Genomic DNA, 14,914 nt, shown 5'->3' with positions numbered 1-14,914 from the left:
AAGGCCTTATCCGATGGTAAACCGTTCGAACAGTTACAGGGTGGCCCTGTTCTCCTAACCACTCACAGCCAAAGATCGAGTTGTCGCAAATCGGTCTCTAATGGCCCTAAGTCTTAGACGTCGATCTTGAACTTCATTTGTGCCCCTTAGACGTCCGGTGCCTATTCTTCTTCAATTTTGGGCATTAGCAAACCACGCTTGACAACATCTCATAACAGTAGTTGGATTTCTGTTCGTACGGTTAGCGATTTCTCGAAATGACAACCCCGTCTTCCGTAAACCTATAATTCGACCTCTTTCAAATTCACTTAGCAGGCGATAAATTCAGTGTACACGTGCTCTAGGCATTTTAACAACAACTAAACGTCGACTATGGATCTCTTCGAACAGCTGGTTTGTTGTAAAATTTATAAAACTTGCAAAAAACGGCCACAATATTCAAGTTACAAAAAATGTTTACATGAAAAAACCTTCACGATTTTTTTCTCCAAATTTCAATCATTTACTCCTTGCTATAATATCTATGTTTTACCAACAAAAAATTTAAACAGCTCCTTCTGGGTGAGGCAGTTTCTTTCTTAGTTAGTATATTTTTTGCAACCTCTGAAAATCTTCACAACAAATCCTCGAATTTAATACGACAACGGAATGACAGGTCGTGAGATATAGACGAATAGATCTGCGATCTTGAATTGGAGCACCCCTCAATAATAATAGAGCACTTGATGCTGTCAAGATCGAGTCGGTTCTGTAAAAGGTCCTCCAGCAATCTATCTCAGACAACGAGTCTCTACCTATCTCTTGGACTCGATAAATTCAATATCGATTGATTCTCGCTGATTTTGTCTTCAATCGTCTTTTGGGATTAAGGCAAGTACAAACGGAAATATGAATAACCAGATTATTTTCAATCAATTCCAATTGAAGTCGAAAAGATTTGTCGGCGGCGTTCTTTGTGTTTGAAGCTCGGTGATTTTGCTTTGACCTTATTGTTTGAATACTCGGTGGTATTGGAAATTGTATGGAAAGAATATTAAATTTTTATTGGAGTTGAAAGTTGAGCAGTGTGGAGCTGGGTCAGTATCCGAATGGGTGACCGTTGCGTTGAGTATACAGGGTTACAACTAAAGGGTGTTTTTTTTTAGAACTATAGAACTTTAAATTGCAATAAAACAACGATGGATTATTCGATTGACATGAATTTTATTTATCCGCAAGATAATCTTGTGGCATTACATTTTAAATATGATTTCTGGCATATGATTGCCACGGCTGGCTCGGATGTAGTCCAATCTGGACGTCCAATTTTCGATGACTTTTTCCAACATTTGTGGCCGTATATCGGCAATAACACGGCGAATGTTGTCTTCCAAATGGTCAAGGATTTGTGGCTTATCCGCACTTTACATAGTCCCACAGAAAGTAGTCTAGCGGTGTTAAATCACAAGATCTTGGAGGCCAAGTCACAGGTCCAAAACGTGAAATTAGGCGGTCACCAAACGTGTCTTTCAATAAATCGGTTGTGGCACGAGCTGTGTGCCTTCTGTTGCGCTTTCTTGTTGGAACCACAGCTCCTGGACATCATGGTTGTTCAATTCAGGAATGAAAAAGTTAGTAATCATGGCTCTTTATCGATCACCATTGACTGTAACGTTCTGGCCATCATCATTTTTGAAGAAGTAGGGACCAATGATTCCGCCAGCCCATAAAGCGCACCAAACAGTCAGTTTTTCTGGATGTAACGCTGTTTCGACATACACTTGAGGATTAGCTTCACTCCAAATGCGGCAGTTTTGTTTGTTGACGTAGCTATTCAACCAGAAGTGCGCTTCATCGCTAAACAAAATAAAATGGATGTAGTGCGCGATACGTATTCCGCACAGAACCATTATTTTCGAAATAAAATTTCACTATTTGCAAGCGTTGTTCAGGCGTGAGTCTATTCATGATGAATTGCCAAACTAAACTGAGAATAAATCACTTGACAGCTGTTAAATCAGTCGCTATCTTGAACAGTAATGCCAACTTAAAGTTATATACCTCGAAAAACACCCGTTATTTGAAGGGCCACTACAGGGATATCGAAAACCGTTAGAGATACAGGGTAGCTTAAATTACAAAAAAGTTGCGTTATTTAGGGATGACTGTGCTGGTGTGAACAGATCCGAAATATCTTCATTGTTTCCCGAGATATTTCGAAAAAACCGAAAATCGAGATTTTCTTTTTTCTATATAACTCATATTTAGGATTGCGCTACCAAGCTATGATTGATGAGTTCATGTCCGGAATGGGAAGATATTGATGTAGTCAACGTTTATTTTCAACAAGACGGGGCTACTGCCGCACAACCAACGAAACAATCGCAATTTTGCAAGAAAAATTTCCTGACTATATTATCACAATTGGCCACCGAGATCTTGTGATTTAACATCTTTAGACTTTTTTCTCTGGGAAAACGTGAAAGATAAAGTAAATGTGAATGTTTCACAAGTGAATTTATCGAGAACCGCAAATGTGTGGATTGATCATGGAAAATTTCTTGAGAAGGATATGGTGGTGTAACCGTAGCCATGGCAACCATTTGGCTGATATCGTTTTCCATCGTTAATCATACCTTTCTCTTCACAATGAATGAACATTTATTGATTTCTCTTGAAATATACTAGTTTTTTCAATATCGAAATGAAACCTCTTATTGGAAAATCCTGTATTTTAAGAAATTATCTATATTTCAGAAAGGATTTTAAATATAAATGGATAGATATCCTCACGTTTATATATTTCAATTTGCATTGTTTTCCCAAAAAAGCTAAGCAAATATAGAGATCGCGTGCATTTTCCAACGTTGAAGTTCTCTTCGTCTTCGATATTCCACACAATATCTAATTTCGCGAAGGCTTTTATCAAGCGAAGATTTTGTAACAGAGAAAATCCATTGTGATATCATGTCTATAGGTACTGAGAACCTTCCGAGAATTGATGTTGTCGATATTGCGCTTACCAAGAAACATAATTGTAATTCATTCTATTACAATGTTCCAAAATAGAATAGAAAAGAGTTTTTGTGTAATGATGTTATTCTGAAGATATTCACTGGAATATATAAAATTATGTTGCTAATTTTGATTGAAAAAGGATCTATAGAGCAGGCATTTCAAATAATAACAAAAACATATGAAACTTTGAAACGGTTACTACGAATGAATGTTTTTTTTTTCAATTTTATTCCTTTTCAGTTAAATTTGTTGGAAAAAACTTGAAATAACGATTATTACAGGAAGAAAAATCACAGTCTATAGCTAGTTCGTTGCTTTCTTGTAAAACGAAAAGAAATGATAATAAATAATAATTATAGAGAACACAAAAACACTCATTTCAATCAAAAACCAAAACATTAGCTAATCACATTATAGATAGTGGTCTTAATTTTAGACGTATGTATATTCAAGAAGTACAGGTGGAAATTGATTTACACTCACCTGAAGATGTTCTTGTAAGACGAAATAATTGTTTCAATGACGTAGCAATGTTTTAGAAAGTATTTAATGTTATTTATTATGCTAAATTTTTATTAATTTTCTTGTCGTTATTCACTCTAATAAACGATATAGACGCTTGAAATAGATAACCATGTTCAATGAAATTTGATAACTTCTGATGACCTTTGATTATATTGGATAACTGGAATTCAATTCAATGTTCAATTGAAAAGGAACAAAGTTTCGTAAACACGATAACTTCCGATCTTAAAAAGCTAGAAACTCGAAATTGAAATTGGAAATCTGGATATACACACTGACAAAATCTCAACGAAGTTTATAGTTCATTTTCTCTGGTCTATTTGCAATCATTTTTTTTATAATCTGTAGCTTGATTCCTCGGGAACATGGCTGTTCAGATGCTGTTCTTATTTACTTCCTTTTTTTGTTGTATGCAGGGATGAAAAAAAAAAGGAAATTAGGATATTATTCAGAACAGCCTGTGAAGTGATTCGTTGATAGACTGTAATGTTCATGAACACTCAGATGTTAACTCATCTTTTTTGAACATTTCTTCTGTTTATTAATTGCCATATCTACATTTTGAGAGAAATTATAGCACTTTCTCTGGTAGCGTTGTTGAACTAGAAATTATTATTTGAATCACAAAGCTCTTGAAATTAATTTCAATTGATACATTGAACCAAAACTGAAAAAGTTGATTGTATGAATTTAGCTATCATTTTTCGACTGATGTATAGAAACATGAACACAACGAAAAATCGTTCAATACAATCAAGTTAATGATTGCCATTCTTAATATATTGAACAAATTTTTTCGGTTTACTGGAACCATTAAAAGAGCTGTAATTTGTCTCAAAACTAAGATAACGCAATTACTAAACAGAAAAAATGTTAAGAAAAAATGAGGCAACTTGTAAGTGTTCGTAAACATTCCTGTCTTTTAACGCTTCACTTCACAGGGTGTTCTGAATCAAAACGTACTTTTGATATTTTTGTTCAGCTCTATATATAACAAAAAACAGAGTAACTGAAGAAAACATTTGTATAGTTATGTTTCCAATGAATCAAGCTACAATTAAAAAAAAAATTGCAAAAATAGGGCAGAGGGTTCAAGGTTCAAGAGAAAATAAACTAGAAACTTCGTTGAGTTTTTGCCGATGTGTATATATCAGGATATTGATTGGAATATTCCGAATGTCTATGTATCATATCAAAAACATAAAAATCTACTATATCTAATTTTTTCATTCAACTATTCGTGTCCATTTCAAAAACAACCGAAAAAAGTTGCATCGACGAGTTTTCCACAACCAACAACAACTCAATATACAACTTTGTACTCAAACTAGTCAACATTTTTACGTCCCAAAATTTACTACGATCCTATCATCACTCCTTACACCCCCTCATCCTCGAAAAACCCGGAGAAAAACAATCGAAACCATGCTAAAAATAACTCATATATATTCAAATAGAAATCCACGCGAAGGAGAAAAAAAACATTAGTAGAAAAAGACGCAAAACTACATTTATAGAGATGTCGTCAAAAGAAAATTTACCTCTCAGATGTGTGAACACAATCACTGAAAACTCCGTCTGTTTGGACCTCGGTTTTCCACACCGATTTTCCGTCCTTGGAAAGTCGCCCCCGTGACTGGAAAAGCTGTCGCTCTATTGCCGCCTTCCAGAGGGTTTTGCGCACGCGTCGCAGGTTCCAAGTCCGTAACAATTTCAATTCAGTCCAATTTCTGGATTGGGAAATGGAATGACGGAAAAAAGAGGTCGGCTGATACAGGGTGGAACGCTTCGAGGGCGGTTTTGGACCTTTGGAAACGTTAAGGGGAAATTTTTTTTAACACACTTGGAATTTTCACAGTTTACGTTTTGGAATGTGTAAAATCCAAAAATCGATTGGAAAATTCGAGAAAAGCACTCTTAGGAAGTTTGAGCGCTCGTCTCTCATGCGTCTATTAGACCCACAGAACTGTATACAGGGTGTTCCTGAATTGAAGGAACAAACGAGAATGACAGGTTCTTCGGATCATTTGTGTGCTGGATCTTGCCCTTTCAATTATTTCTATAGTTGTAAGAGTTTTGTTATTATTTTAAATGAATTTAATTGAACGAAGACCTTTATTATTAATATTATAGGAAAAAACTCCAATAAATATGGGCCCGGTACTTCTTTGTTTTCAAGATTTAAAGATTTTTTCGCAGGTTTTTTTCCTCCAGAACTTTTTTTTTTTGGTCCATTGGTAGTTGTAGAATTTCTTGTCATCGTAAATAAATCCTACCGTGTATGAACCTCTTTAACTGTCATTTATATGGAGCCTTTGTCTCTTAATCCTTTGCCATTTTACAACATACAGGGTGTTCCTAAATTGTAGGTACAAAAAATGAAAGATTTCTTGCATCATTTAGAGAGAAAAAACACCTATAAACATGGACCGGCAAATGCTTTGTTTACGAGATACAGAGTGTTGAAATTTGATTTTCTCTTCAAGTTTTTTTCTCATAACACGGATGTCTCCTCACAAGAAATTTCACTTAAATTTGGCATGGATATTCCAATTTAATGTTTGCATCGTGTGAAATGCTCATTTTGAATACAAATCTACTGGGTGTAATCTTTCAAAACTTTTTTTTTTTTGTGGACCACTGGTAGTTTGGAAAAATGTAAAAAGAAACTTTGGTGCAGCACTACACTTTTTGGTTTCTCGTAGTTTTGTCGTCTCTGCTACCTATTTCAAGAAAAAATTCAAACAATTCTCTAGTAATTTCCGGGAAAATCCAAATTATTATAAATATCCAGTTAGTGAGCTGTGATGAATAAGTTAATTATAAGTTTTGGTAGTGATTTTCCGAAATATGTAGCGAAGATCAATGAATATTCGATGAACTGGTTATCACAAAAAGTAGGACTACAAGAAACACCCTGTATATCTAATTAAAAGCGTATATGTATATAGGACTTTTTATCTCAAAATTCTCCAAGAATTCTTTAATTTTTCCTTGTACCCCCAATTTAAGAACACCCAGTAAATGCAGTTAGGTAAAGCGCTGAAATTATCGAATTTTTTCCGACACATTATCATAAGCTCCATTAGAGCTACATTCCCAAATTGGATGGAAATATACAGGGTGTACAAGAAAGTGTAAATTACCAAACATATGTTTCTTCTTATGGAACATTCTGTTCTTTATTGAATTTTCAGATTGGATGGAATAAATGAACCTAAGTTTGTTCGAAGTTTGATATAATTAAACCTGAATGTTTTTGAGACACTCGGATTTTTCATAAATTGGAGATATCGTAATATAGATTTCGTTATGAAATAATATAACGTTAATTCTGTTCAGGAAACGAGCGCTTCATTCTCTTTTATAAGAAAAAAAATTGATTTTTTGGATATTTCGTCAAGTTTTGTATCAACAAATGAATAAATATCTCACCTTTTCTAGTGAAGAAATGGAAGGAATATCAGTTCGACTTAGAGAAAACTGTTGAAGAGAAAACTTTGTGTTTCACAATTTTTGTTCGTCTTCAAATTAGACTATAATTCTTCTTCTAAAAGATACATCCTTTATATCAAAAGTAAATGTTTGAATCATATATCATCAACTAAAACGGTGAATAATTTACAAGTAAACTCGTAATTGAGAGAGAGATTTGGATAACTCTGAGAATTATAAACTTACCTATACTCGAACAATTTGAACACATATGACTCAAATGAAAATTAATACAGAACAGTCAATCATCCAAGTTATGCTTGCTCGAGTTTATTTCATATTCTGAATTCAAGGATACGAGTTTCCTTGGAAAAGCACATTTATTATATTCCAGTAGTTAACGATATGAAACTCAGTTGTATTCCTTTTCACGATTGAAAGCTTACCAATTTTATCACCTATCTATTTCCAAGTTCCCTTTTTCTGAAAACCATATAGGTTTCAAAATAATAACTTTCTTGCACTGGCTCTATTTATATGCACCAAAAGGTGATATAGACACTTCGCTACTTTTGAAGCAAATATACCTAAATTAGTAATTGAATACTAGTGGGTGTTTATAACGTCAGTCATAAAAAATACATATAACCGCAATTATTGCTCGAGTTACGTAAACAAGTCAGTAATTCCACATTAACATTCCTATCTCCAAGATCTTTTTACAAAGCCATTCACGATTCTCAAAATATGAACGTATGATTTATATTTGCGAAATTTAATAATAAGTAATAAGTCATACCTACTGTAGGTAAAGAAGAATAACTTACCAGTGTAACTATTGCTCTTCAATGGTGACTTAATTTCCTCATATAAGGTGATTGACATTGACATTGAAATCTCTGTGAAACTGAGATATTCTCGCAGAATGAACTCAATTTCCACAGAATTAGACAAAATACATTTCTCGTGAAGGATACAATGTGAAATAATGAATTTTGAAACACCTGACGATACCAAACAAAACATGATTTAATTCAAAATGCGAGTGATATGGAAAATACAAACCTTCGTGGTGAATTCACAACGACGAATGGACTTACATCTTACAATTTAATTTGGTGCACGAGCCAGAGTTTATATTGTGTATTTGATCCTCATTAATCTTCAAACAATGTAACTTGTTAACGAGAAAACCCCTGTTAGTAACGGCCCAGCATACAAATATACTCAGCGACATGGAAATAGCCCCACAAGCATAGAGGGGATATAATTTCTTGGAGATAAATGTTGAGAGATTGGATTTAATACAGATCAAGTTGCCCTACAGGTGTCTTTAAGAGACTTTTTTATTATTTCTATCGATTATAGCAAGACTCTGCTTATTACCACCCTGTACATTCCGTAGAAGTCAGGCTCCGGACCAGCCTGTATATTGATCCCGAAACTGATTACGAGGGTGAAATTTGCTAAATTAAAAAAAAAATGAGGTCGTTATTAAGAATTTTCCAACACGAGGTTTCATTTTGAAAAGGCCGCTATCTAGGCAGCTGTAATTTTTGACATTTGACAAGTCAAAATTAAGCCATTACTGAAAATGAAAAGGCACACGCTTCAGTATAATAACTTAGGTCTTAAGACTATCTTCTTCACAATTTAATGAACATACATTGATTGAAATATACTAGTTTTCTTATCGAAAACACCCTCATTGAAAATCCTCTACCTTTACCAATCCAACTAAATGTATACTAGAACCAACAATTATTGATGGATCAAATAAATAAAACCAATTCACAACAGCTAACATCATTTATTATCTTACACAAGATAAAACAGAGTAAAAAATATAAATAAATATCTTACCACTAAAAAAGGAAATACTGATTTCTATTAAGGGGAAAAACTGAACTCAACAAATCTTATCTGGATAACAATGGATGTCTTCAAAATTCTCCTCAAACTCCAGAGCGCTCTGTCTAGACAGTTGTTTGGAGCTAGTAGAACTCTGACTACTGTAGTTGCTTCCGGTGCTCTTCATAGAAAGTGACAAGGAACAAGAATCTGAGTGCCTTCTGGACCTAGCCTTCTTCTTGGTGGACACATTACCTCCTTCTGAAGACGAAATTGGGGAGAATAAATTGGTATTGGATGAATTAGGAGTGGGGGTTGACTCAGAATTCAAATTGTTAGGGTTTTCTTCAACCTTCTTCATATAGTCTGGCGATAAACTGTGAAGGGATATAGGTGAATGAAAACCGTTGGAGTCAGAAGATCTGACGTCAGAACTATGCCCTGACTTTGGACTCGCCGATAGCTCTGACACCAGTGGCGTACTTTCATTGTCGCTGTTTCCACCAATACCATCATGCAGCTCAGGGCTCGAATGCAGGAGCTTCTCCTTGATTTTGTTCAAGGCATCAAAAGTAGGTAGGTTCTCTTGGTGCTTCTGTTTGGCCGTATGGTCGATAGATTTCGACCTATTACGAGCTTTGTTGCCCTTTGGCTCGTTTGCAGAGATACTCAGCGAATTTGGCCTTGGTCTGCCCTTCGTTTGAGCTGCAGCAGTTTTCTTGTCTTGAAGCAGTGGTTTAACCTCCTTGATGTTGTAGGATGCAGTGTTGTGTGCTGTGGAAATGTTCACCTTTGTGGAATCTTGAGGGTCTATGTTGATCACCACGTGCTTTGGTCTTTTTGATGAATCGTCTAGTTGGTTCTGATTGGATTTGAGGTTTCCAAGCTTGATATTGTTTGAGTTTCTTCGTTCGAACACTAAAACGGAAATGTGAGTCAGAATCGAGTCAAGGGTTCCATTGAGGATAATTTAAACTTTTGAGATCAATAATTTGAAGATATTACAGAAAAAGCTTCCTTATTTTTTTTTTGAAGAGTGAAAATCTGACTCAATACCAATAATCAATCTGGATAAAACATCTGGTCTTCGAACAGGCCCTTGAGGCACTCCAAATCCGCGATTAGAATGGGTGGGTACGTACCTGGGGATGGTACTTGGGAACTACACCTAGAACTTTCGCTTAAGCTCTCTGAATTGCCTTGAATGCAGATGCTCACAGGTTGCCAATGACCAATGGGAGATGGTTGCAACATAACAAAATCAGTATATCCAATACCGCTTGTGCTGTTGGTTCTCGATCTACACCCTGTTTCAAAATCTGCGGAAACAAGCACAAAAGCAATGATGAAGCTCTACTGTACAACAAAAATATCACAGCGAAAAATTGTTCTGCTAAGCAATTTTCAGAGTAAATTTTTTGTATCAGAGTTTTCAACGAAAGAACATAAATGGAAGGTTCAACTTACCATCTTTACGACTGTTTTTTATGTTTTATCGAATTTTTAGTGATAAATTTATGTGTGGTCTTTTTTTCATTAAAAATGGATTTATCATGCACCCACTAAGATGCACCAAACTACATGCAACAAGATGAATTTCTGATCAATTTCGTCATGTTATTAGTTCATCCAATCAAATATCAAAAAATCTAAAAAGCCATGCAACACCTAGGACAACGATATAAAAAGCATAAACATCGCCAACAGTAATTATTGAATTCACTAACTACGTAATTAAAAATAAAACACCTAATTTCAATTGTTTATTATCAAAATATTCTCTTATCTACAAATTTCTTTTTTGAAACATATTTTAATTACACATAACTACAACTACTGATTATCGATCAATTTCAATGTTAATTGGATTAAAAAAAGAGCCAAATTGGTGAATTCAATAACTTCAAACGTGACTCAAAACCAAAGACCAGGTAAAAATAGAGTTCAACATTGTAAAGTGTATGAAAAGGCTTGTTTGAAGTGATTTCTTGAGCACCAAAGCAACATTCGCTTATTCCTATTTAGCAAAGGAGAAAGAAACCAAGATGAAAATATTTGTATTCGATGTGATTTATTTGAACTATCCAGTAAATGACGAGAAAATGATATGTTTTTCTTGGATTTTTGAGCAAAAAGTGAGAGATGTAGTCCTTATTCGAAGATCTCAGTATAAACTAACTAAATAATTAAAATACCATTCGTTAAACTAAGAAGTCAATTGATTCCTAAAATTCGTTCTATATATCAATATCTACGGTGAACGATGAGTTTGCACTATCAGAATCTTTATGGTTAGGGTAATGTACCACAACCTCAGCTTCCACCTTATCACATTCATAAGTAACCTTTTTTTCTTTGCTTTTTTCAATTTGAACCCCGGATGATTGTGGTAAAGTCATGCAAGATCTTGCCATGCCTGATGATGATGATGGTAAATTTTGAAATTCACCTTGATTTGTATCAGGAGATGGTGGTATCACAGATGTCAGCGGTAAGTCTTGATCGTTCACCAAACGCTGATCTTCCGTTTCTTCTAATACATCTTCGCAGGCCTCCTCATTCAGCGTTTGGAGGGCGCCACAGATCATCTGATCTTCCAGAGTAACCTAAAATGTGGTTCGACTCAGCAAAATCATTGTTAAATGAGAAGAAGAGGGGACCAAGAATGCTTCCTTGAGGGACGCCAGTTGATGATCAATAAAAAACATTCTAAAGGATTCTCGAAAGGGAAAATGAACATACCTGATACTATGTTCAGAAAGCATGGAATTCAAACGGTATTTTGAAATGGATTGATGTCATATGTAGAAGTAATACTCACTTGTTTTTCCATCACACTTTGCTTTCTTTGAGGGGGACCTTCCATGGAATTTTTTGGTTCCTTGTCTCCTGTATTATTCGTTTTGGTGATACTGCCTGCGAGCCAATAAAAATGCTAGAAATTACCTTAGAATCGACCTGATTTCTTACCTTTACGTTCACGGTTTGGTCTCCCCAATTTCAGTTCCTCCTGCCTCATCAGTAAATGGAATTCCTGCTCTCTGAGGGACATAACTGTAGCCTTGAACATCTCCCAATCTCCAAAGCTCATTTTCAAAAGCTGAAAACACGAGTTACACACAAAAAATTGAGGATATTCAACTATCGCTTACCTGTTTCAGTTCATCAAGGTTACAAGTCATCAATACTCTTCCATTGATGTTGTTGCCTCTGATGATCTTAACATAATGGGCAACAGCTTCTTTGTTGAGGTCTTCCAGTTTCTCTAAGAGTCTACAGATACCATCTACATTCAAGGAAGTTAACTTCCCTTCCAGTATTTCAGCCTAGAAGAAAATAAGTTGTAAGGTTTCAGGAATACAAAAAAGATGATATTTGTATACTCACTGGTATGATCGGTGGTGGGGGTATGAATGGAGGTGGTTGAGGAGGAGGAGGGATATACTGCTGGTTCCAACCAATCATGTTGCTAGCCTGCTGGTAATAAGATGCGGTAGGAGATGGATATCGGGGATTGTTTCTAGACCTCCTATTTATAACATTTTTGGGTGGTGTCCAGTCAGCAGCAGGTATGTTCCATGGGTGTATCGCTTGTACGGGATTATTCTGCATCATACCCACTTTGGAAGTGGTCATCATCAGGTACTCTTCATCGCTATTCTGTAGTTCCTCTGAAACAACAAAGATTGATGAGAAATGAAGATGACTGAGTATGGAAATATCTACCCTTTATAACCTTTTTGAGGTATGGATCCAGGTTAATAGTGAATGGAACGAATATTTTGAGATCACTGACCAATAGGCTGGTTTTGTGGTAAGACAAGAAGATCTCCAATTTTTTTTCATCTCTATCTAATTCCATAAGAGGCTCATTATCTCTATACAAGTGCACACCAGGTTTGATTCTGGAAGAGTATAGGTATTATGCAAAAAGGCTGTTAATCTCACTCCTCTCTCAAGCCAATAATTCATCCAAAAACAAGTAAACTTACTTTTCATATATATTTTTCAAAGGTGTATTATCATCTAATGAATCCTCATGCATCTCTAAATGGTACAGCATCCAAGAAGTTCTGAAGGGCCATTGCTCCGTTATATTAATCCATGAAGCCAGTCTATACCAGTTGAAATCGATCTTGAAAGCTTTCAGTAATCTTCCTAAAAACAAATTTCGATTAATTATCATAAATTCAACTGGTGAAATGGACTCACCAGTGACGTAAACAACATTGAACAACCTTCTCATTGATCGAGGATTAACATCACTAAAATAATCATCTGTGAGCAGCATCTTGGTGAGATCGTGTGGTCCACCAATTTTGTTTAAATTTGAGCATATAGAACTGGCGATCGATTCTGATACTTTCAATTTTCTACTTCCTTTTCTGCTGTGCTTCAACTTCTCCTGACTCGACATTAGCGCACTTTCGTTTGAAAGCCTTCTACTAGAAGCCTTAAATAATAAGTTATCTTCTTAATATTGAATTGGACAGATGGGAAGTTGATTAAGATACAGGGTGTGATAGGGCTAGCTTCCACATTCGAAGAATCAGGGTAGGGGTATAGGTAAATATGTTTTAAAGAACTATTTGCAATGCAGAAGCTAGCTGAAAACTATGATATGAATGATACTAGTCTTTTTCAAAATCTGTTCAAGTGAGAATCATACCGATCTTGCTAGGAAACTGTTGAGGTTTTCATCATTTTCCCCGAATAAGGAGGTGGTGGGCTTCTTATGGCTCAATGCAACTTGTTGAGCCACTTTCACTTTTCTCAATCCAGAATTTTGGAGGAAGAATGGCAGGTGCACCATATTGTTTAAGTAGCTGTGGCCTCCTATATTGCTTTCACTGAACAGTCTTCTCGTATTCATTTCAACAGCCTAACAAAAATATACCGCCATTTAGTACTAAACTTGGGCAATAAAAGTAAAAGTTTAGGAAATGAAACAGTCAGAAGGTAAAACACCGAAAACAACATGTAACGTTCATCTAAATTTTTCAGGAACCCCAAGTGAAAGACAGAAATAAAGTAATTGCAGTACAAGACAGGATATGAGTCATTCAGACTAACCTGCTCCATTGTAGTCTATGAAAGTAATAGAAAAAGTTAGAACGGCTTCATGGTTTCTCCAGAACATAATATCAAAGACTTAACGTCATAACTCGACTCACCTTGGCTATAATGTGAGGATCTATAGCTAATATCACAATGAAGGGACTGTTTGCATCAGAAAAAAGCATGTGGACAGTATCCAGTATAAGCAATACTTTCTCCTGTTCGCAACTATCTAAACCATCCATTATCACAACAAGTCTGGACTGCTGCTGACTGAGACCGTCAATACATTTGATCATCTCCTTCATCAAGCTGACCTTCAAGAATAAAACAAGAGATAAGAGGTAATGAAAATTTATTTACTATCATATAACCTTAAAAAGCAAGTGAAAGCTGTTAAGTTAGAAGGAAATTCTTACCTCTTGTCGGACAGCTTGGAGAAAACCTTCAGACTTGAGGGTCTCTATCTTCGATATAGTTCTTTGTAGATGTCGTCTTTGAGAGAACATAAGACTTGACAACATCCTACCGAAAGTGTACAGATTGGCTACAGCGGCCAACACCAATATTGAACCTGCAGTTACCAAAACTATCTCGAGTATGAGCTTAACAGTTAGATCATTCCTGAAAAAAATGTGTTTATCTCTCTGTTTCAAGATAAGAGCTCGAGTTGAAACTTACTCAGTGAAGATCGTTCTTAGATGGATGAAATAAACAGTCAAGGCACTTATTCCTACTAGGACACAAAGGAAAGTAATCTCGAATAGAACTATGTATGGCAAGCAACACATTTTTCTCCACTTCCATGAAGACGTTTTGCCTGTGAACATATGGATGTCATGTTGGAGGTTGAATAAGATTTTATTTTTTGATAAGTTTTTTTTATGACACTCACCAGGTTTGGGCTTGAAAGCTCTGTATAACCTTGTGGCAAGAGGGCCGTATTCATTTTCAATGGCATCGTAAAGACTTCCTATCATCTGTACAACAGAATTTTCACCTCCTGTTGTACTACTAATTCTAGTGAGATCTGTGAAATAGAATCTGG

At 35.5% G+C, this 14,914-nt stretch overlaps 2 protein-coding genes across 13 annotated transcripts in view; both read right to left on the bottom strand.

The window, feature by feature from the left end:
• LOC123679736 (probable sodium/potassium/calcium exchanger CG1090) overlaps window positions 1-8,043 on the bottom strand; it is a 29,412-nt gene extending 21,369 nt beyond the window's left edge. Inside the window, exon 1 of one of the 5 annotated variants that reach the window (XM_045617180.1) lies at window positions 7,785-8,043. The gene's annotated coding sequence lies outside the window, so the exon portion shown is untranslated. Of the gene's footprint in view, window positions 1-3,480; window positions 3,621-5,063; window positions 5,202-6,957; window positions 7,231-7,403; window positions 7,557-7,784 lie in introns of those variants that run through there. The other 4 variants (XM_045617175.1, XM_045617179.1, XM_045617176.1 and 1 more) reach the window with 4 other exon arrangements.
• Window positions 8,044-8,752: 709 nt separating this feature from the next.
• LOC123679600 (kinase D-interacting substrate of 220 kDa B) overlaps window positions 8,753-14,914 on the bottom strand; it is a 32,230-nt gene continuing 26,068 nt past the window's right edge. For 5 of the 8 annotated variants that reach the window (XM_045616967.1, XM_045616960.1, XM_045616964.1 and 2 more), the window contains 15 exons: window positions 14,762-14,910; window positions 14,548-14,686; window positions 14,286-14,490; window positions 13,983-14,183; window positions 13,478-13,690; window positions 13,021-13,261; window positions 12,801-12,966; window positions 12,535-12,713; window positions 12,196-12,479; window positions 11,961-12,134; window positions 11,779-11,908; window positions 11,630-11,724; window positions 11,258-11,414; window positions 9,951-10,127; window positions 8,753-9,726 (listed from right to left, as the gene is read on the bottom strand). In XM_045616967.1, the coding sequence (XP_045472923.1) occupies window positions 8,867-9,726; window positions 9,951-10,127; window positions 11,258-11,414; window positions 11,630-11,724; window positions 11,779-11,908; window positions 11,961-12,134; window positions 12,196-12,479; window positions 12,535-12,713; window positions 12,801-12,966; window positions 13,021-13,261; window positions 13,478-13,690; window positions 13,983-14,183; window positions 14,286-14,490; window positions 14,548-14,686; window positions 14,762-14,910 (3,370 nt within the window). In that variant the 3' untranslated portion in view covers window positions 8,753-8,866. Of the gene's footprint in view, window positions 9,727-9,950; window positions 10,128-10,558; window positions 11,415-11,629; window positions 11,725-11,778; window positions 11,909-11,960; window positions 12,135-12,195; window positions 12,480-12,534; window positions 12,714-12,800; window positions 12,967-13,020; window positions 13,262-13,477; window positions 13,691-13,982; window positions 14,184-14,285; window positions 14,491-14,547; window positions 14,911-14,914 lie in introns of those variants that run through there. The other 3 variants (XM_045616965.1, XM_045616963.1, XM_045616966.1) reach the window with 3 other exon arrangements.

Source organism: Harmonia axyridis, chromosome 5 (assembly GCF_914767665.1).
Source record: "Harmonia axyridis chromosome 5, icHarAxyr1.1, whole genome shotgun sequence".
Lineage (NCBI taxonomy): Eukaryota > Metazoa > Arthropoda > Insecta > Coleoptera > Coccinellidae > Harmonia > Harmonia axyridis.
This window is presented reverse-complemented; position numbering and strand designations above follow the sequence as displayed.